The 22,600-nt window shown below is 42.8% G+C and overlaps 1 protein-coding gene across 1 annotated transcript in view; it reads left to right on the forward strand.

The window, feature by feature from the left end:
- Positions 1-22,600, forward strand: part of si:dkey-112m2.1 (transmembrane protein 132C) — a 128,010-nt gene that overhangs the window by 49,181 nt on the left and 56,229 nt on the right. The window contains exon 3 of the mRNA XM_035183857.2: positions 21,288-21,431. Within this exon, the coding sequence (XP_035039748.2) occupies positions 21,288-21,431 (144 nt within the window). The remainder of the gene's footprint in view (positions 1-21,287; positions 21,432-22,600) is intronic.

Raw genomic sequence — 22,600 nt, forward strand, 5'->3', positions numbered from 1 at the left:
TTTCTTATATTTTTTTATTGCAAGTGCTGATGCAACTTCTCAACTTGTCACGCAGTTGTTAGGAACTTCATGCAACACTTCGACTCCCAACTTCTGCAGCACCGCTTCCTCCGGCTCCTGCAATGTGAGGCGAAGATGATACATGAAGGGGGCCGGAGGCGGTGACAAACAGGGTGGGATTAGGTGCTGGAGCAGTCCCCGGCAGAATAAGCTCTGCCGGCTAACTGTGTGCTTGGTGTCTCCGGGCTCTCTCCCGCTCTCCGACAATCATAAGCTTGGCCTTCTAATCACTTGTTTATCCCTGATGTTTCTCATAAGGATTTGCTTTGATTAGTTTGATCCCGCGGAGTTGACAGCTGCAACACAAACTCGGAATCATGCATATTTTAATGTGGACGGAAGGCAAGGGGAAATAAATGAAGAGAGAGAGAGAGAGAGGGAGAGAGAGAGAGAGAGGAGTGATGAAATGCTGTGGTAGCTGCTTTTTAGAAACTGACACTCGGCCATGAAAAAACTCATCTCGGCTACATGAGAAATTGCTTCGTCCCACAGTTGGGGTTGGAGATGTGTGCAAAGATTGAAACACAAACAAAAACAAACAATAAAAACAAGGAGTGAGGGAGAGAAGAAAAGATCAAAAAAACCAATGGAAGCAGGCGACATTATTTTTTCTGCTAGTTAATTTAAGAAAAAAAAAACATTTGTTGTTTGCCCCACGGCGACAAAACGCTCTTGCCACAGCATCTGGTTTCATCCGCAAAATCTGAATCATTAAAACTTAATGTGTGTGGAAACAAGGGCAGGAAACTTTGGAGCTGCGAGACATTTAAAGACAAACACTGCGTCGCTGTGGCTGAGAAAAACAAACAAAACAAGGAAGCGATGTCTGTGAACAGCGAGGATCTTTGTGTGCAAGTGGAAGGAGACAGTGAGGCAGTTGGTTGGGTGTTATCTGTGCGAGCCTGTTGCCTCCGTGCCTGTTGACTGAGGAGTTGTGGAGCTTCGTTTTTTTCGCAGGAGCTATTCAGCCTTGCTCACTCAAAGCTGCTGGTAAATAAACATATAACGTTATTACCTTGCAAACGCAAAGACATAGAGATAGAACAAGACTTAAGGGCCTGTCCCTGTTCCTCTTCCTTGGTCCTAGCCCTAGATATGAGGTGCCAGAGTGCCCCCCCTCCAAACAGCCCCCAGGAAGAGGGCTACAAAATCTTCCCCTGGGAATTGGGACACCACTCGCTACATCATCAGCAGTGACAAACAATATCAATGAACGTTATTATATTAAGAACCGTTATAGACCAACATTATAACAGTGACACACCTGACAACTACAGGACAGACGGGATCAACACACAGTCAGTCTGCATGTTTACATCGGTTAATTCAATGTAATGTTAATTCTTTATAACATGAGCAGGGAAGTTTTAAAAATTTGTCACAGCCATTTTTATTTGCCACTGGATTAAAGCTGCTGGAGCCGCTTCTTTCTCTTCTTCTACTTTTTAATGCTACCTCAACTTCCTGCAATTGGTCTGAAACCACATCTTTTGGTTGGGTCCATTAGTCTGGATCATGGTCAGATGAACCTTTCACACCCTTTGTTTTGGTTCCATCTAAACTGAAAGGGCCGGAGGTCTGGACCAAATAGGGTGAGTGTAAAAGCACCCATACAAAAGTACTGTATAATGTTTCCAGAGAGGTGAGAGAGAAAATATCCCAGCTTTCATCCATTCTTCCATCCATTATCTATAAAGCTTATCCTTTGAGGGTCGACGGGGCCTTGAGCCAATCCCAGCTGAAGAGAAATAAACAATTATCAATAAACATAACTCTTTTTCAGATGTTTTTGCCCGTTTGTACATCACTGATTGGTTAATCGTGCGGCTTCGGGGATGTATCACGCTGTTCTATTTATTCTATTCCAAAATCGTTGTGTTTGTGGCTGATAAAAAGCAGAGCCCCATCTCCACAAAGCCTGGGAAGCCTGGGAAGACTGGGAAAGGTCGGCCGCACCGATGGAGAGTAGGTGGATACTCAGCTTTAATGAGTGACAAAAGATGAGAGAGTGGAAGCTGAACTAAATGTACAGGCAGGAGGTGCGACGGTGGCAAACACTCGCTGAGATTAACCTTGACACCGAATTCCCACTCCATAATTACACGGAGGAGTTTAAAGCAGATCAATCATGTTACTCGCATTATGGAGAGAAGATAAAGCCACTGACCAGGGCAGAGCCACACACACACACACACACACACACATTTAAAATGACTAATGACAGAGCATTAGAGTGATTTGATTTGATGTCTATAATGTGTGATATGATTATACATTTATTCATATCATTTGTAGCCGAATTAGATATGTCAGTCGTTATTAATACGTTTTTTTTATCAGTTGGAGTGATGCACGTCCAGGCACACCACAGATAAAGGAATATAGCCACTGTAGCTTGGTGAAAGTCACTGGTAAATACAAATGGTGACGCTCAGTCAAGGATGAATTTGGTGTGGAGCTTAACACAGGAGTCTGGTTCTGGTTCATCATCATCACCCCTGGATCATCTGGAGCCATTGAGATGGTGTCACAGCATCCAGGTCCAACGGATGAGTGTTGGAGCCCCCTGCCTCCAGCTCACCCTCCTCTTCTAAATATAATAACAATAATCTCTTTTGTATAAGAGAGTTTGCTGAAGCAGAATTTTAAGAATAACAGAAATGTATATTTCTGTATTTTCAGACAAGATAAATGGAAAATGACTAGAAAACTGGGTCTCTGTATTATCCGCAGATTTTCATGTCGTCTTTCCAAGTTGACGTCCTCATCTGCGTCTTCTACCTGCATGACAGCTCTTTTTCATCCATTTGCTTGTTAGAAACATCCTCAATACGTGCACTTGCTGACTGTGGGAGTTTTCCAGACACGTTCCTTCTGTATTCTCACATGGGCTCACGCTGACATTTTCTGGATATGTCACCAGGGAGCTGCAAGAAAAGTTCCCCGACATTGTCCGAAGCGACTGACTTAGACATTCGCGTTTTCACAGAGTCGACCGACAGCGATGCCTGTGGTCAAGGAGGTCTGAGAGTGACAGTATCAGTCCTGGTTTGGGATATTTCATAGCACTTTCTTGCCTTTTGGGAATGAGAGTGACATTACAGCTTGTTAAAATTCACCTTCTGCTCCTTCGAAAATATTGCCCTTTTATGTGCTTAGCTTTCATTCCCAGAACAGGTCGCCCTTCCAGCAGAAATACGGAGTTCGATGCAGTGACAAAGACCTGGAGTCGAGGCTGGAGTCGAACTGACGGTGTCTAGGGCTTCTGGGGCAAATCATTAGGCGGATATAATATGCAGCATGCAGCTTGGAGCTGTGCCTTTGGCTGGGCTTTAAGCTGTGTGGTGTTGGTCAGTCTGGTTGTAGCTGGTTGGGAGGTCAGCCATTGATCTGCAGATATAAGCTGGTACTTTGGATCCAAGCCTTCATCATCCTGCAGGGCTGCCACCACTGTGGATGGATAAGCCTTGATCTGCTCAGGGGTCTGGATTTGTGTGTGTGTGTCTGTGTGTCTGTGTGTGTGTGTGCAGGTTGAGAGAAAGATGTCTGTGATAGCTGTTAGTGTGTGTTCGCCTTAGCATGTGGTTGTGTTTCTGTGTGTGTGTCTGTGATACATGCGATCTGTACAGTTCTCTTCTTTGGTGACAGCCCTGCTGGGTAAAATGATAGACAGAGGAGATGAAATGAAGAAATAAAAGATGATGACAGGTTATGAAAACGAGTGAATGTTGCGTAACTGATCGTCATCCACCCATTAGAACATTCCTGTGTAAAGAAGTCAACATCGAATTTTAGAAATAGTTACATAACATGGAAATAACTACTGAAGCAACAGGAGAATAATAAGAGAGCACAGACCGGAGTTGGTGATTAACTGAAGTTTGCCACAGTCAATTCATGTATTTCAGATTGAGAACTGTGGAATCTGGGATATGTTGACGAGAATTCATGGGCACTAATGTGAAAACCTTGAAGTATCTGTTTTCTATCTGAGTGATGGTAACATCTGGCACCATTGACAAGTTTCTCCTGCTCGCTGCCATTCAGCGAAATGTTTTAGCCTAATTGCTTAAACAAAACGTGTGTCCTTTGTCTTTGTGATAATTTTTTACGCTCAAATAAACATCAGAAGTACAGGGAATGGATGCAACTGTCAGTTGAGGAAGTGTGCGCAAATTTATGCTTAAATTCTGTGGTTTTTATTTTTACCAAATGCTTTGTGTGCGTGTCCCTGACAACTGAAGACACATTTGTAAGAAACGTTTTGTTTATATTGTTTAACACGGCCGTCTTCCTGCACATGTACCAGATACATCATGTGTAATTTCAACATGAATTTTAAATACTTTTCATTCTAAGATACACACTGATTACTAACAAATACACAAATAGCACAAGATGCACTGATTTAAGGTTTAAAATAAAACCTTGTGAAAATGTTAAATTAAGTAAGTCATTATTCTATAGCTCTGTAAATGTAAGATTTACCTTTAGCCTCGGCGTACCCTAAAGTTCGGCCTGTATCGTTGATAAGGCCAAAACACTTGATGACGCTAAGGTGCAAAACTAAAATTATGTCCCTAACATCCACTGGTGGCCGCAAACACCTGATCTTCTGGTAGTTGGTAACTTAAATTGTGCCGAAGACCTTCAAACGTACAAGGGATATTCACCATCTTGTCCTGTATCCGAAAATATTTCCTTAAGTTCCTTAAAATGATGGTAACATTACAGTAATTCAAGAAGAAACCGGTGTTATGCTGCATTTCTGAGAGCTGAACACATGGAGGGTGATAGTGAAAGACAGTGATTTATGCTTCTATGATGATTTTCCAGAGTGTGTGTGACATCATTACTATATGTCACAGCAAATGGTGTCTTCACTCTGGAGTGAAGCTCTCTCTGTGTTATGCACAGCAGTCAGTGTCGAGCGCTCGGGGTTCTGTCCGCGATACAAAAAAAGGTTTTCTATCTGTTCTCCTGTCATTGTACCATTGATGCAAAGGCTCGTCAAAGCCTTGGACCGCCGTTTCACCTCATTCCTACTCCACTCGGCCGTTTCCCAACCCACACTATCACCATCACTCTGGCAGTGGCACACTTCTCAGTACAGACGAGCGGCGTTATGGCCCGAGGTCGCACTGCGAGTCCCTTTGTCTCCTTCTCCTGACACACAAACTGACATGAAAGCAAAGACTCGCACAAACACATCAAATCGCTCTCAGTTCATTTTCCAACAGCTTTAGCGGCTGCTTAGTGAATTCATGAGAATCGGGAAATGTGCTTCAGTCCATTTACAAGGCGATTCTGCGAGCGCAGGGTCACGGCTCCATGATCGCTCATGTAGCTCAAACTAATGGCTCCTCTTGGAACTTGCTTACTGGGAACACAATAGCATGTCTATTGTATGTGTGTGGGAAATGGATACGATCGGCTATTCACTCCCAGGTCAAATGACTCTGGCAGTCTAAACGCTAACGCTGCACCTTTCCAGTGTGACGTCATGATGGACGTTGAAGTTTGGTGCGTTTGTGCATAAATAGCCATGAATGTTTGTGTATTATTGTTTTTACATCTTTGGAACAACGTGCAACAGCGATATTTCTTCTTCTTATCGTGCAAGATGCGATTTCCACCCTGTTCGTAAGGTCGAACATGCTTCACCGGCAATCGCACGTATTTGGTGGTTTACCTGAGTTTAAAAGAACAGTTTATATTCCCTCATCTTTGCAGCCACCATCTCAACCAATTTACAGCATATATTATCAAGAGAACCTTTTTCTGATAGAATCGGCGTGTCAAATTTAATAATAGATGTGTCTCTGCGGTTTTAATAACCATAAGATCTCCGCTCAGCTTTAATGAGCGAGTGAAGTTACATGTCAGTCTTTCGAAAGTGCATTTTGTTTGTGTGATGGCGTCTCTTGATCTGTTTTGCGTGAGTCTCCTGCTAATTAATGTGCCGTGGGAAGAAAATTACAGCCCTGGCTCGGCCACTTACTGCTGCTCGGTGTCGAGACCCGAGAGTGAAATGGAGCGGAGTGAAATGAGCAACAGGAAGCGGAGAGAACCAAACGCTTAGCTGGTGACAGGAGTGGACGGCTGAGGCTTCAGCGAGCTGCCTGTGTTTCTGTCATTTTGCTAAGTGACTAATGAAGGGCTTTTCGTGCGTGGCCTAATTTTTACAAAAAATGTGAATTCTTTTCATTTTGACTGCAGCGTATTGATTTCTCGCTCAGTGCGTAGCTAAGTGCTACTTGATGGACTGAAGTGCACATGCCTGTAACAGAAAACCCTTAACGTCACATTTTAATGTGTGGAATGTGGCTTTGTGGATGCTGCTAAAAGATCAACTCACGTCAACATAGACTCTCCTGCTGCTGCAATTTGCCTTTTCAGATGTCATGAGCATTTCTTTAACATAAATAGGTTTCATATATTCCAAAGAAGTCACTCATACTGTGCAGCCAGCAAAGACCCATAAAGAACATCTGTACTTTATACATCTGCAGGATGTCTGATGCGGTTTTGGCATAGAATGTATATAAAGATGGACGACATGAAAGCTCCCCAAAACTGATGCCAAATCATCTTGATCACCCCCTGGTGGCTGGCTGCAGTATAGGTCATAAATCCATGGACAAAACTAAAAAGTCAAAATACACCATTGTGCCATTTTTTGTAGTTCATGTCACACTGATGTCCAGGTGTTAAATTTCCCGGTGAGTTTGGTTTTAATTAGTTATTCGATGTTGTGAAAATAGGGTGCGACCTCCTGATTGACAGCTGAGAATGACTCGCAATTGGTCGAATGCATGTGTAGGCAGGACCTCAATGCTCAATAAATTACATTAGAAGTTTGTTTTAGCAGAATTGTTGTGCAACAGGAGGAAGCTGAGACTCGTTTTCCATCTGTATAATACAGTCTATCGTTTTAAAAAAAGAACAACTTTACCTACAGGCAGCGTAAGAGTAAATCTATGCTATGTAGTTGCATTATCTCAGCTTGGTCTCGGACTTGTCGCTCAGGTCAACTGGTTGATCGGTTTTGTTTTCACACAGAACTAAAACACGTTCGTTTGAACAGGCTTGTGACTGTCACCTTTGCATTATCAGCGCTGCATGTGTCACAAAATCAAACTCCAGTGACTGACAGCAGGGCCTGCAGCACTTTTCCTGCGTCTTTTGAGATACTGCGTTTGTGTTCTCTGGCGTCGCAAAGAGCTCACGGAATATAAAAAATAACTGATGAAATACTGATGAACGAATAAAAATGGGAGCCAGAAAAAAGAAAAGAGGCAAGTTAAACCATCATATTGTGGGAGAATATTTACACTATACATTTTATCTGGGAAATGCTAAAACACACAAAGTAGGTCATGAGCTTAACACACCTCCGGTTTAACCCTTTTGCTGATGTGACGTGCGTACGCGTTACCATGGTTACCCCAAAAATAATCCTGTACAATTATAAGCTGTACTGTACATCACTCATATGGGCCATGAGATCCCTTTTTAACAGTTCACAATCAAAAGATGGGATTGGTCTGCATTGGTTAATTGTCTAAGTAATTTGCTATAACGTTTAATTTTATCACAGACCGAGAGATATTGTCTGCTTCATAAAATGTTCTGTAAGTTGGACGCTATTACATTTGGTCATTTCATTACAGTTCTTGCTCAGATCCAAGGAGGTTGAGGCCTGAATGACGACTTGTCCTTGGTCCCTCTCTCCCCTCCGCTGGCACACAGTGTTGGACTGTGGTCCACGGAGGAACAGACCCGACATTGTCACGCCACAAGGCTCGATGCAGACAAGCTGTGTTGGGGGCCCGGGGGAGTCACGCGCGTTCACACACACACACTCACACACTCACTCACTGAGAGAGAGCAGCCCTAGGGAGTCCTCTATGAAGGGATTGGTGTAAATATCCAGTGGCAGTGGAGGTGTTGGTGGCCGTGTGAAGTGGAAGCGCTGGCAGCATGGCGCTGGCTGATAAGCACTACTAACATACAGGGGAGAAGTGAGTTGGTCATCCATGTTGAAACACCGGCAGCCACACATTTCCCCTGTACCGTAGTAAAGCTGCATCACAGCGAGCTGAGGCTCAGACCCCTGCAGGGGGACGAGTAAAGTGGAGGGAGGGCATGACGCTTCCTGAACGTATGGTACAAATTTGAAGGAGTACATATTTTCATGTTTGAACACAAAAGACCGTTACGTCAAAGATACATGGGTTAGGTTGTGTATCAGGGTTTGGTGGGTGAAATAAAATGAGTCTGTACACACCAGAAATAGAAAAGCACTGAAACACTTGCATCAAAGACTGCAACCTGGACATTTATTGTCATGCAACTGATACTGGATTTTATATGCTCATACCACTTTATATACATTTATATAACAATATATCAGCTGATATTTTGCATAATGTTTATAGGTTGGTAGGTTGTTGTTCCATTTGTAGTGGAGATATGTTTTTATTGTGTTTGTGCACTTGTCCGTCATTTTAGTTCTTTTTTGTTCAAGTGTTTATTTCTCTGGTAAGTTTTGTTACTTATTTTATCCTATGAAAAGAAACGTCACGACCGACAGCTGAGACTGACTAATGACTGGAGGTGTATATGCATCAGCAGGACCTGGATCCTGCGGCTCCGCACCACAGTCACTCCTGCAGACTCTTAATCCAAATGACACACAAAAGACCCATGTTCAGACTGCAGGACATTTATTATCAGGCAGCTGACACTGGATGTTGTGGGCCGACATATTCAAATATATAGATCTCGATAGCAGGTGATATTATTCATATTATTTATATACTGTAATTTGGTAAGTTGCTGGTTATTGGTCCATTTGTAGTGTTGGTCTCTGTAATAAATGTTGTTTTAATGTTTTTGTTCACCTTTCCCTGGTCAAAGAACGACAAAAATGAAATTATCTACTAATCACATTTAATACAAATCCCTGCTTCTCTTTGTTTGAGATTAATCTATTTATGTATTTTCACCACATCTAAATATGGCCTTAAAAGTTCTCATATTGATGCATATCTGGTATAACATGATATATCTGTGACAGGCCGGGATCGGACGATATGGGTCGGGCAGCAAGTCCTACATTTCCCCGTGCCTTCGGTGATGTGAAGCATGAACTTTCCAGCGAGTGCAAGATAAACTGCTGGAGCCTTTCTGAACTACACACCATGAACAGCGCATGATGAAACCATTTTGCAAGGATAAAGTTGTCTGTTAACGCACTAAATTGTTTAGTTAAGTTTACTTCATGGCAGTTTACCGTCTCCTGCTTTGCAACGGGGTCAGACTGTCTGGTATTTTCCTCTCTTACTCTTACTTTAGTATTTAAGATGTTTGTTATTTTTACCCGGTGAAAATCATTAGCTGCAAGACTTGGCAATGAAAACCAAATCATATTGGAGAACACTTCTTTTCATGCTGACAGTTTTTATGTCAGTCCCACCGTTACAGTATTTTCAAGGAGGAAGAAATCATGCCTTGCTCCGACTGCAGTACTTCCTACCTGCTCCAGGCTACATGTAAAACCTGTGTTGACACAACTACGTGCTGTGCAGTTTGACTTTGGCTTTGCTCTTGAAGGGGGGGGGAAGAAATCCATTATTTACTTTTACACAGACAGTGATGAGGAGGCTTTGTTTTTCTTCATAGATCTACTGATCTCTCATATCTCTGATCAGGTCCCTGAGAGGGAAACTGGGGGAAAAATAACAAGTTGGAGAAGAAGAGATGTTGAGGGGGGGGGAAATATATTCTGGGTGAAGGAGAAACACAATTTAGTTTCAGTATTTCAGTATATTTCTTGATCCCTGATAAAAAAGAAAAAAAAAGCCCCAATTTGAAAAAATACAAAAAGAAAAATCTAATTAAGGAGAAAGGTCAAGCTGCATTTTCATTCCAACAAAAAGTCCCCTTACTTCTTTTGCATCCTATTGTAACTTAAGAAAAACACAGTGGCCTTCATCAACCCATAAATCCTTCCTCAATCTTCTCTTTCTCTCTCTGTGCCGCCATCACAACCCACATTTTCTCTGACAGTCTTCCACACACTTAGATTTTACCCCCTGCTGCTTGACTATGTCAGACTCTTATCCCATGTCGCCTTGATATAATTGAGCCTGCCGATGGCGTCTGCCCAGCAGTTCCCGCTTTTGCAAATTATAGAGTTTAAATGGGGTTAAGTACACGGTTGACATGGCAGTTTTCACAGGTCAGATCTGAAAACCTGCAATTCTACCTTTCAAATTTTACAGCAATCTGCACATGTTAAATGCTAAAGGGAAACGTGTAGACTTTTCAGATAAAAGTTGTATTTTGTCAATGTGTGAACAAACTTGAGACAACGAAGGAAACCAAGCTGGACTTCATTCTATTTCCGGAGTTCGAGTTTCTCAGCATGAGCCAATTCTCCCACTTTCTGCAAACATTTCCGTGACACCACCGTGACAGTTCCTCCGACGGACATTGTCTGAAATGTTGGGTTAGCATTGGTGGCTGTCATCGCTCCTGTCACTTTGCCACTCCAGCACTTACTGTACTGCTCGCCTTCCCCGTGGCTCCGCACAAATGTCACAGCGTTGACAAATAAGACGGCAAATGACATTTAGACCCAGAATGTACCTAATTCTCGCCAGGGCCCACTCGGCTGCACTCACACTCAGCAGGTAGCATTTAATCGATGGCTTCAGGAATACTAATAGTCCCCAATGTCAGGAGCTGACTGACATACTGTAACATTTGACCCTTAAACCCCGGTGGCCCGAATCAGCCGATCAGTCGTCCGCGGTCTCAAAACCCACAGTTATTGAGTCAGTATCTCAGTGATAGATGAAGTCGAGAGAGAACGTAGATTTAATCCCCTCTCAGCGCCGTTGATGTGGCAGACTTCATCAGTCCTAGCCGGCTTTTGTGTTTGTCCCCACATCCTTCAAAACCCTCCACAACAGTTTATTAATGCAATTTATGATCTAATTAGCAGGCATAATGAATAGTCAACCATTTGTAACGATCATGATCACAATGTTTTAGTGATTGCCAAAGATTAATTGTTTTGGTAATGGCTTCAGATTGAGGTAATTTGCATACATATGGCAATTATACAATTTTGTGCCTCCTCTCCACGGACGTGCGGGCGTCAAAAGCCGTTTCCTGACACTACAGTAAATTTACAGTCACTTTTAACTTAAAACTTTCACATTCATATCCTTTATACAGTCCATCAGATGTCTTGCAACTGCTGTAGAAGACTTCAACCTGCATTGATATTGATGTTTTTTATGTCTACGATTGTGCAGCGTGTGCATGTGTGGCAGAACCAACCAGTCTGCAGACACGCTGGCAGCTCTGTGCGGCTGTAATTAGACACAGCACTGCTCGGAGATAAATGCTACTGTCAGCACGCTAATGTCCACACGGGAACAAAGCCAGTGTGTTGATGATGAAGATATATGTCATATGCTGTGAAGTTCTCTGAGGTGAATATATATAGCGACTCGTTTCCACACAGTTTTGTTTCGCGTCCGTCAATCTGTTTCATATTCTCACGGGACTCTGCCCCCTAGTGTTTAACGCACAAAAACGCATTTCTTTTATGGATAGAGGTGTGGCAAATTTGGGTTATTTTAAGATTGCTGGTTAACGCACATTGTTTATGACTATTATGATTATTGACATAGCCATATCTCTTGATGTCAGTTCATGAATGTAATAAGGAACTATCCTACGTTTATTTAACTTTTTTTTTTGTTTCTTATTCTTTTAGTAACTTAACATAGCTGAAATTTGTTAATCTGGCTGAGCAAGTTTATATCTGATTATACAACTAAACAATTTAACAACTTCACCTACTGAATTGGATTAAACAGCCTCCTGGCTAATTCGCTTTATGCCAACTACAGGACGCAATATTCAGTATTTTCAACAAATCCCAATAATTTACATAAGAATCAATACGCCTGCGGTTGTCTCGCATACAGACACAGAGCTGTGTGGAAATGAGGCATTGACCTGACTTGACTTTTCCCTGCAGTGCCCCTGTAAGTGCCCGGTTGCCGCACCGACAAACAGCATCAGTGTTAATCTGTGTAACCCTTCCTACATCAGGTTTACCAACTTGCCATAATCTGTCCCGCTACATCCTGGGATTATACCACGTGGTCCACTTCTGCGTCCGTCCAAACATTGGATGAGTCCTGGATCATCCGTCCGACCCAACACAGCCAATGAAAAGTCTAAATTTTTTATCCCCTGGATTCAACCCTGTGTCAAATAGGTTTTACTGGAAGCAGCGTCTGCATGTGTTTGCCCTATCCCCTATTTAACTGGCTCGGCCTCCATTCAAATTTCAGCCGTAGGGATCAAGCGTCTGTCTGCTACAACATGACCCCATTCCTTCAGCTAATCTACAGCAGCAGTGGTAGTTAGTTCCTGAAATCCAGCAGTAAAGTGAATGAAAAATCTAAAAGTTTTTTAGAACACTGCTTGGTGAACATTCCGGCAAAAAAGGAAAACCGTCATGACACAAATTTGGGTTAATCTGAAATCCGGTGCTCGCTCCGCAAATCCCATCAAATGAAGGTCGAAGTCTTCCCACATGTAGGGCACCAGATTGGTGATGTTCCATGAATTTTACATTGTCGTGTGGAGAGCCCGGCTGAGATGTACTGGAGGTGACTAGCTCTTTGGCCACAGTGGGTGTTGCGCTGTCACGCCCCTCAGTGTCATCATCCCGTTGGTCCGCTTTCATGTGCACAGTCGCTGCACACACACGCAGCTTCTTGACATTGCAGACAGTACCCACCCACATCCAGCCTGTTTCGTTATTCAGAATATCATGCATTATTTGTTGCCTCTTTCTTTGACATTCTTTTTTTTCCCTCACAGTTTTAGAAATAAGCTTAAATATAATATGACATGAGGAGATAATGAGAGCTTGGGGGAGGTTAAAGAAAACAAAGTCATCGACTGCTCAGAGCTGTAGGCTTTGATAAATTTTGCTTTTTATGAGCAGAAATTTCATGTCCTATTATTTTTTGGCTTCATCCTTTCTCTTTGTTGCCTTAATTACATTATACACCCCCTCTGTCGTGGCTTATATATATATATATATATATATGGCTTGTATACTGGCCCAAAACAGCAGCTATGCATTATGCAGAAGTAAATTAGTGTATCTCATCGTATTATTATTATCATAGCAAAAGATGTTTGAAGCATTCTGCTATTTGTGTAATGTCCAATAATATGTGGCCAGCGGCACTGAAATTAATTATTTTTAATGTCATATGAAGCCCAGTCCATTTTCAGATGTTGTCACAGACTGAGCATCAGACTGAAGCCGGTCGTCGTGACTGTGGATGATAGTCGATGCTCCCGTCAGACCCCTGGGATCCAAATATAATGTGTCATCCATTGACGTGAGATGATGATCTGCTCGTCGCTAAGATGCATTTAAGATGTACTGTATAATTCAAATCTTGCCCAGGTTTTCAAATGAAATATTCCTTTCCTCCGAGTAGCTCCGGGGCTTCTCTGAATTCGTCTCAAATTCATTTCTCAGAGCTCCTGCCCATATGATGGCTCTTGATCTGTCAAGGAATGTGCTCATGTCATGAGGCTATGGCCAGCTCGCATTTTTGAACCTCTCCTCATTTGAAGTCAGCCGCACTCCTCTGACAGTTATTTCTTCTTCTTCTTCTTCTTCTATTTTTTTTTTAAAGGCGTGAGTTTGTTCCCAGAGCTCAGGTCCAGGCTCCGTATGTCAGTCATCTGGCTGCTTTTCCTTTTAATTAGAAGAAGACTTGTAGATGTTAGATGAGGCGTCACCACATTCTGTGTGTGTTTTTTTTTCAGACGTGAATGTGGAGAGAATTTGGCTGAAGGCAACTCCTTACCTCGCCATGTGAAAATCACCTACTCTTTTCTTGAATGGTGCCAATCCATATCTAGCTACCTGACGTAGGCTCATAGACTGTATGTTAAGATATGTACTTCTTCGCACTATCCGGAAATGAGGCCAAAATATGAATGCCACCATCTTGTGTCATGTCGTCCATCTTTATTTGCAGTCTGTTTAAACATGCGTAGTGTTTGGGGACAGTCAGCATCTCCTGAATTAAATAGCACTCAATGCAATCCACTTCAGGTTGAAATGAATCAGTAGCACTTTAAGCACTACTCCCTTTGATCATCTTTGTCCCCTGATAGATGTTTAGCCTTTTTGACCCGTTACAGCTCTGATACACATCCACTCGCTGTCTGCTCTGGATCACACAGGTATTGATCTGCGAGCACGGTGAGATGAGGAGGCGCTCAATGCCGGAGAGAAGTGAAATTGACATTTCACAAGGGCAAAGTGAAGGACAGGATAAGTCTCACGCAAGGCTTTATTTTCAAACAGCCCTCCCAGCGACATTTAGAGGAAATTAGAGGGTGTGGACGAAGGCGAGCTGATGATAGGCTTCCTTGAATATATCACAAAACATTCCTCTAAATCTCCTGTTTTTCTAAAAGGTGAAAAAGTGATGGAATGGTAAACCCAGTGATTGTTCTTTGAATAAGTTCCGCAAAGTCCATGCAGGGATGGTATTGACAGTTTAGCGATAAGATAGTGTTTGTTTGCAGGCTATTGTATTGGATTGGCCTGTTTACTGCAGGTGTCAGCGTTGTGTGTCCATTTCCTGAATCTTCAGCTTGGTCCGAAAGTTAAAAAGTTCATGGATTTCTTCATTGATTTCTTTTTTTTTCTCAAGCACAATAGCAACATAATAGTCAGCATAAGGACAGGACAGCAGACAGAAAGTGAGGCTTTAGTAAAAAAATATGCAGGACTTAAAGACTGAAAGTTCTCACTATAGGGTACATTGAGTTCAGACACCTGTACTGGGGAGTTTGGATCTGACAAGTTCAACTCAGAAGTTCAGACTCCTGAGGACGGGAAGACTATTTGCAGCAGTAACAGCAGCGTTCAAAGGTTTTTTAGGGAAATAATAAAACTGACAGTGAAATCCGCACTATACCTCGTATCAAAATCAAATGAAATGTTAAATGGATCATGCTCCTTGTCATCATTTTCATTTTATACATTTATTTTTTATATTTTTTAACCTGGTGGTGTATCCGAACATAAGAGTCCACAGAGGCAGCACCTTTGTCAAACTGTTCAACAAGTCATGTATTTAAAAGCGTTTCAACTTCATATATTCAGAAACAGCAGCAGCAACGAATATTATATTTGAACTCTGAGACCAAGTTTCCTCCTTCAAACCAGGAGTGTTATCATACATCAAAAACACAGGCAACAGAGCAAGCTGTAAATTGCCACAGGGCTCGATAAAACACGATGTCTCTACAAAGACGATGTGCACAGTGACACAACCTGACTTCTGGGCAGCAAGGTACTAAGATGACGTGAAGCAACACACTGGTGGGTACACGCACCTAAGAAAACCCCAGATCATATTTTCCGACAGGCATTATTGGGATAAACTGGGACCACATTTTAATTTGAATTGGTTAATGTACACTTTGAGCCTCTGGCAAAATCCTGTCTACCCGAATCCCACACAAGTCAGCTCTCAATAAACAAGACAGATGAAGAACACTTACTTGGCTACACGTTGACGTTGTACTGGAACTCAATTCGGGTGGGACTGTTTCCCAAATCTGCAAGAACACAAGTACGGAGATTAACTCAGATTGATAAGGACCTCGAGTCTGCAGTAATGCTAGCGTTTCGTGAGGCTTGATATAATGGGAACATAAAAAACATGAACGTATGCACTGCAAGGCAATCTATCCAACAAATTTGAAATACCAACGTCAACCACCTGGTGGCACTAGAGGAATAGTCCGGGGCTCTCAAAAATCTCCAGGATTCATCCTTTGAGGACCACGAAGGTCTGCTCTAGGTTTCCTGGTAAATCATGAATTTGTTGAAACATAACTAAACCTTGAGACTCACTGCGAGTGTGCATAACAACTTTCAAAACAGTTATTGTGCACCACAAAGTCTTAATTACACAGAAGAATAGAAACCACACACGCTGCCTTTCATATGTTCCCACTTAATCGAGGCTTTTCAGTTGCTAGACCTTCAAATTACCTGATGAAGGTTAGCCAACCAAACTGAAGTAATTATATAAAGGGAATTAGAGTGACCAACAGAGTGCAGGCTGTTTGGTTCCCTTCAAAATTAATAACAAAAAAAACCGCATGGGGCAGCGAGGCTAAACGGGGGAGGTCTCGTGAAGGAGAGTGATTAAGAGTGATGTGAGCTATAGGCGTGAGTGTGCGTACGTAGGGAAGGAAGCGTATGGAAGGAGGGAGGGAAGGAGGGAAGGGAGGAATCGTTTAGACACAGGGGCGTACGGAAAGAGACGCTGAAAGTGAGACAAAAGGGTTGGACGGCAGAACGCATGGGTGGAGACGAGCTTTGTCTGGTGAGAGTCTTTATCTGATTGTGTTAATCTTGTCCCCCGTTCGCAGTGTTGCCACGCGCCAGCACTTTTAACTAGCTCAGATAATGGGAGGAACAGCATCAAACTCATTAATTGAATTAGCTCTCTCTTTATCTCCACATCTTCTGTGTCCACTCGCCCCTAAAAACACTCCGCCGACAACTATTCCTCAGCTAATTGACTCAGAGCATCTGCAGCGAAAGCCCCTGTTTCACCTTCCTAATTTATTGAACCAGCTCCCAGCTGGGCTCACCTGTCATTGGCTACCGTCTAATTTAATTTTACCCAGAGGTGACAGACTTTGTTTTTTGTTTAGGAGGCAGAGGAATGCAGAGTGGAAGGAGGGAACGGGACTCAGGCCCAAACAGCTTGTGCGTTTATTTCATAACTCGATTTAGCTGCAGGTGTTTGAGAATTAAGAGACGCGGGCCGACTAGAGTAGCTCATTGTGATTCGCTGAATCTCATCTGCGGTAAATTGAATTTGGCTAACCTACCTTTTTGAAATAAATTTGGAAAACATGCTAAACCATGTGTTATCTATGGAACAGCCAGACCGATTTGCGATCTTCCTTTCAGTGGCTGGATTCTTTTCATCTGGGTTTAGTTAATGATGAAGCCAATTGCTGGTTATATATGAACTTCCTGTGGCTGTATTACAGCTTTCCTCCGTGTGGCCCTCCCTTTGCAGGGGCCACTCTTTGATGGAGGAGCCAAAGATGGTTCCTTTGTGGCGGAGCTGATATAAGAGCAATTGTTCTCACTTTCATTTATCTCCACTAAAGGTTAGTCTCCTCCACCCGCTCCACTCTCTCACAATGAGTTAACATTATATCAGATCCCGACACCGACACCTGTGCGTGTGTGTCTGTGTGTGTGCATGTGTGTGTGAAGTGATCGACTTCTCTCATTTCTCCGTCTCCATCTTTGCCGCAGTCGTGATTTGTTACCACGTGGACAACAATACAGGGAACCATTTTCCTCCTGTTTCTCTCCCCTTTTGTCATCATTATTTCAACTTAAAGCTCAACGCAGGGGAACATCTTGCAAATGGGCTCCTGAGGATGACACTGACACATACTCTTCTCTTGTTGTGGGAGATATAAGACCTGAATAGACAAAAATAACCTGAGGTGACTACAAGCTGTTATTTTACCCCCCGAGCCAATAAACCAACCCCTCTCTTCTCTCCTGACTATTTCCCTCCATCCTCTGTCGTTTTTCATCCACCACTAATACAAAGCCTGCCTTTTCTAATCTGCCCGCGCGGTCTCTGGTATAAACCACCACCTCTTTCTTGCGGTAGCACCTTTTAAAACAGGGCTTCTCTTCCAAACCTTTCTTCCAGACCTTTCACATGATATTCTCCGACTCCGGCAAACACGCAGACCTCGTGTCCCATTGACTCTTGGGATGTCATGGGAACCACGAGACGTCAAAAGATATGTTTTTGAACGACAGCAAAATGTAAAGAACTCCTGCAGTTTTGTCCTTTCCCTGCTGTCCAGTCGCCATCAATGAAATTTGGTGCAGTTTGTTTTAGAGACAGTTACCCTGCCTCCTCTTCACCTTCTTTGCCTTAGAGTACTATTTTTCATTTGTTTTCACATATAATACAAATCTGTCCTGTGCACTGTATTAAACTGTGACTCTTCAGGACATATTTGTTAATAAATTGCCAAGATTTAAGCGATCGTTATCATTAAAGAGTGAATTTCATCCTGACCAGTAAATGTCTTTTCAAGGCAGTTTGGTGTATCTTTAAACTTTTTAGGTATCAATATCACTGTGGGGAGTTTGGGTTTCATTTTGCTGTTAAAGTACTTATTTTTCATTGTTATCGTAATACACTGACAGTTTAAGGTCTACTACCTGAAGGGTTGTTTGCACAAAATACCTGGTCTCACGCAGCCTTTAAGTTATTCAGCAGTGTTTGTGTTCCATGTAATGTTGTGCTGTGTATAGGACATTAATATTAATGCGCTCCGATGGCGTATTTCATTCAGCAGAGGCATGCCAGAGTGCAAGGTGGGTTGACATGTTATCCGGGCAGTGGCCATTCCTGGGGTGTCATTTCCGAGCATCAATCAGGGAGAGCCTCATCTCATCTGTAAATACTCATCCCACTGATGCAGGGTTTCATGGAATTAATGGGGCGCCTTCATGTGCTGATGCATGTAAAAGGGGGGAGGGGGGGGGAGGCTCCCCCTTCAAATTGCTTTCCTTTATTGCCTCCCCCTCCTCTCCCTCACCCCAAGTCATATTAGCCAAACCAATCTCATTTGCAAAATGCCATTTGTTAATTTGGCCCCTTGCTCGTCGGTTACAGCACATGCTTGGGTCTGTATGTCAAGTTGTGAATGAATATGAGAGAAATAGAGTATGACGCAGGAGAGAGACAGAAAGAAATTAGTAATTAGAAGTCATTTGGATTTCACAGTACTCGGACCATGGGTTGTATTCGGACATTGTAGTTCAGCTGTGCTTCAACGTACATTGATATTAATATTGATCCTGCCATCAACCATCGAGTCGAGAGATTTATTGATGAATCGATGAATCATTTATTCTATGAAATGACGACCATAACATCATAAAAGCACAGAGGAGTTTCTAACATTGCTCTCTTTCTTTTGTCCAAACGCCAACAAACAGAACGTCTTCTTTCTTATTCACATTTGTGGCCCTCGGAGTGCGTCCCTCTGCCAAGACCCAATAGTCCCCTTACATTTAATCAATCTGCACCAATTTGCACACACTCATAGATATCAGCCCCTCAATATGCCTATTTTCTCATCAAGATCAATATCTATGAATCATTTCCTGGAAATCAGTGGAAGTGCCCCAAAAAATCTAACTAATTTTAATGTGTTCTCCCTTGGGTCATGCCCCGCCCCTCCTCACAATTCCATAGGAGTCAGCGTAGTTGCTTTTTGAATAATTTAGCTTCCAAACAAACCCACAAACAAATGAACAGGGGTGAAGAGAATAACCTCCCTGGCGCCGGCAGAGGTAATGACTGAAACAATCAATCGGTCATCAAACTGAGCACTAATGCAATCACGAAAACTTTTCACCACTAGTTTGCAAAAAATAAAAAAGGGCAGAAAAAGAGAGTGAAAAGTTGCTGCTCTCAAAGCACCTCTACCTTCGCATTCCCTCAAATTGGAATTTGCGTTTGATCAATACGGCACAAAGTTTACCGTAAGAGTCATTAGTTGATTATCACTGCGGCCCACTGTCGCGCTGAATCTGCTTTCGCGAGCCTGCAGTAATTACTGTGCTGTGGCCGAGGTGACGAGTGGGAAACAGGAGGGCAGACGGCAATCAGTCGTCTCCTCCTGGTTGTTGTCCGCGCCGTCCACCCCGGCAGCCTTTATCTCGGCTCGTCGGGAGCGGCGGACAGTTAGTCCTGCCGCTGCAGCCTGGATAAGATCAAAGCGGCCTGGTTGAACATGGAAGATGAAATGACTGTGCTCTTCTGAGGACTGCTGCATGGTTTATCATGTCATTATCTCCCCTGTTAATGCTCAGATGTACTCTTTCTTTTTTCCTCATCTTTTACAAGTCTCTTCGCAGAGCGAGGACAGTCTCCAATTATTTTGATGTGGGGAGAAATTACCCGTCGTTCATGTTCTGGTGAATAGAAAAGTGTCTTTCTCCTCACCTTCTTGTGCTGTTGTGCGCACACACACACACACAGAGACACATTAGATGGTCTGCCCCATTTGTACCCCTGGATTGAATAAGAACAATTTGTCATGTTGGGAAAGGAAGTACCGAGAGCAGCTCATGTACTTCATGGTAACTTCATCTGAGACAGGAGGAGAAGGAGAGTAATGGCGTCAGTTTACCAGCGGAAGGGTAGGTCACGGTTCTCGGGCACCTGTGTGGCCTCCCACAGACTGTGACCAGGAGTAATGGAAGTGATAGAGGGACAAAGCAGGGGTTGGGGGGGCCGGGGCAGAGGTGGCATGAGGGCGGATTAGAGTCCAGCTGTTAGGGAACATGACCCAAACCTCTCTGGAATGAAGTTTGTCTCCTTTTATTGTTTTTAATGATGAGATATTACAGGGAAAGACTATTCCATTTAATAAGTACACTCAAAGAAGGTTAATTTGAACTCCCGACACGTGACCCGCAATTATTTCAGTTCAGCCAACACACCATCTGTTCTCCTGATGCTAGTTTCCAGCGCTGCAAATTAAATAATTTGGCTTGTACATAAGATTCCTGCAGCAAAATTCATCCCAAGAACCATCTGACAAGGTCTAGAATTCTCTCATATTACTTGATATTATACACAAACTATTCCGAATGAATAAGAAACATTTTTATAACTCAATTTTTTTGTTGTTTTCTAACGACTCTGCAACTGCAAACTTCTTTCTTTGCTTCAGTTTAGGAGGTTTTATAATAATGAAGCATGTTTTTCAGTCCGTTCCTGTGGTCCAATTATTTTTATGTCCAGTCTCCAGTTGAGTGTCTGTATGGGAGTGTTTGTTTTTGTGACCTCTGTGCGACACAATTTAAATGCCGCCTCATTTGATTTCTTTCTTTTAACGGGTTTGTGTGTGTCGCAAAGGAAAAAGAAGAAAAATTGCATAAGCGAGTTTGTGTGTGTGTGTTTTTATTAAACTCTAAAATGTATTTTGTGGTCTGTTCTGGTGACAGTTCAAATACTCTCTTATTTTCAGGGCTTTTCTTCTAACTTCTGCACTTGTGTGTGTTTTAGGGTCAGGCTGAAGGATGGCGTGGCGTTCCTCGGAGCCAGAGCCAGTAACCCGGTTGCGTGGACGGTGAGCCAGGACGTCAGGAGTGAAGGTCACAGAGTTGTCACCCTCCACTGCCGGAGGAAGGAGAACAGCTTCGGCCAAAGGTACAGTCGTCACGTTGCCTCCGTCTATGGGATGAATCGATGTAATGAATGAAGGAAATGTGAACTGAACTCCCTGCTGAACGACCAGACACTCATTCACTTCTCGGGCAGCTGTCGGTGGAGCGAGCGAGTGCAAACAGTGAGGCTGAAAGAGGACATGACTCAGCATCTGACCCATTCATTCCTTGGCACTGCCTTGCACGCAGGTCTCTGGTCAGTCCCAAGCGCAGTCAATAAAATGTATTGTTCAGAACACGGTGTCACTATAGATTTCCGCTGTTGTCCTAAAATACATCACGGACTCGCACCGCTGCATCGGGTGACCTGTTCTTTATTGGACAGAACATTAGGACACATCCTCCTGCAGGAAAAACTCAGTGTGAAATACTCTGAGAGGATACTGCAGTGTTCACACCTGTTTGAGGACCTGTTTGAGGACCTCTTTGATCTGGACCTTCTGACTTTTCAGTTTAGTCCAAAAAAGATAACAGGTGTGAAATTTTGTCAGGACAAAAGATTTGGTTTGGATCATTTAACCATGGTTCGGTTTGTGTGCAGTGTGTGAACCCTTCCTTTGGATAGTTTAGACCAAGTGCAGGAAGTTGAGACGGCATTAAACAGTAGAAGAAGAAGAAAAAAAGAATAAGAAGCAGCTCTCAGGTCTTTACCTCCACTGAAATCCTGTTTAAACGATGAAGACATTCATGTTGCTGGCAATGATTCCATAATGATGTAACAGCGGCAACACAATTACCAAATGAATTCATTTTCTTCATTCAAATTGAAAGAGTCAGCAAATACAACAGCAGAACAGACAACACGCCGACAGCAGATGCAGGCCCGCCCCACAAAACAAATCAAAGTCAAGTGTAGGTAGACGCAGCCCACCTATGGTGATGATGACAGGACGTATGTATGTCATACAGAAGTTTTTACTGCGCTCCCCAAATCAAAATGTGAAACTTAAACTAACCAGATCAAATGTAAACGATTTCACAGAAACATGAACCTTGGGTTGAAGCCAAGCAGAGTTGACAGATTCAAAATTAATCCTAGTTTTATTTAGAAATAAAAGAGAGAAAGCAGAATTTCATAAAACTAATCTCTATTAAAAGTAACTAATACGAGTACTTTTAAATTACTCACCAAGCAGACGATTGACCAGCAAC

Source organism: Hippoglossus stenolepis, chromosome 18 (assembly GCF_022539355.2).
Source record: "Hippoglossus stenolepis isolate QCI-W04-F060 chromosome 18, HSTE1.2, whole genome shotgun sequence".
NCBI lineage: Eukaryota > Metazoa > Chordata > Actinopteri > Pleuronectiformes > Pleuronectidae > Hippoglossus > Hippoglossus stenolepis.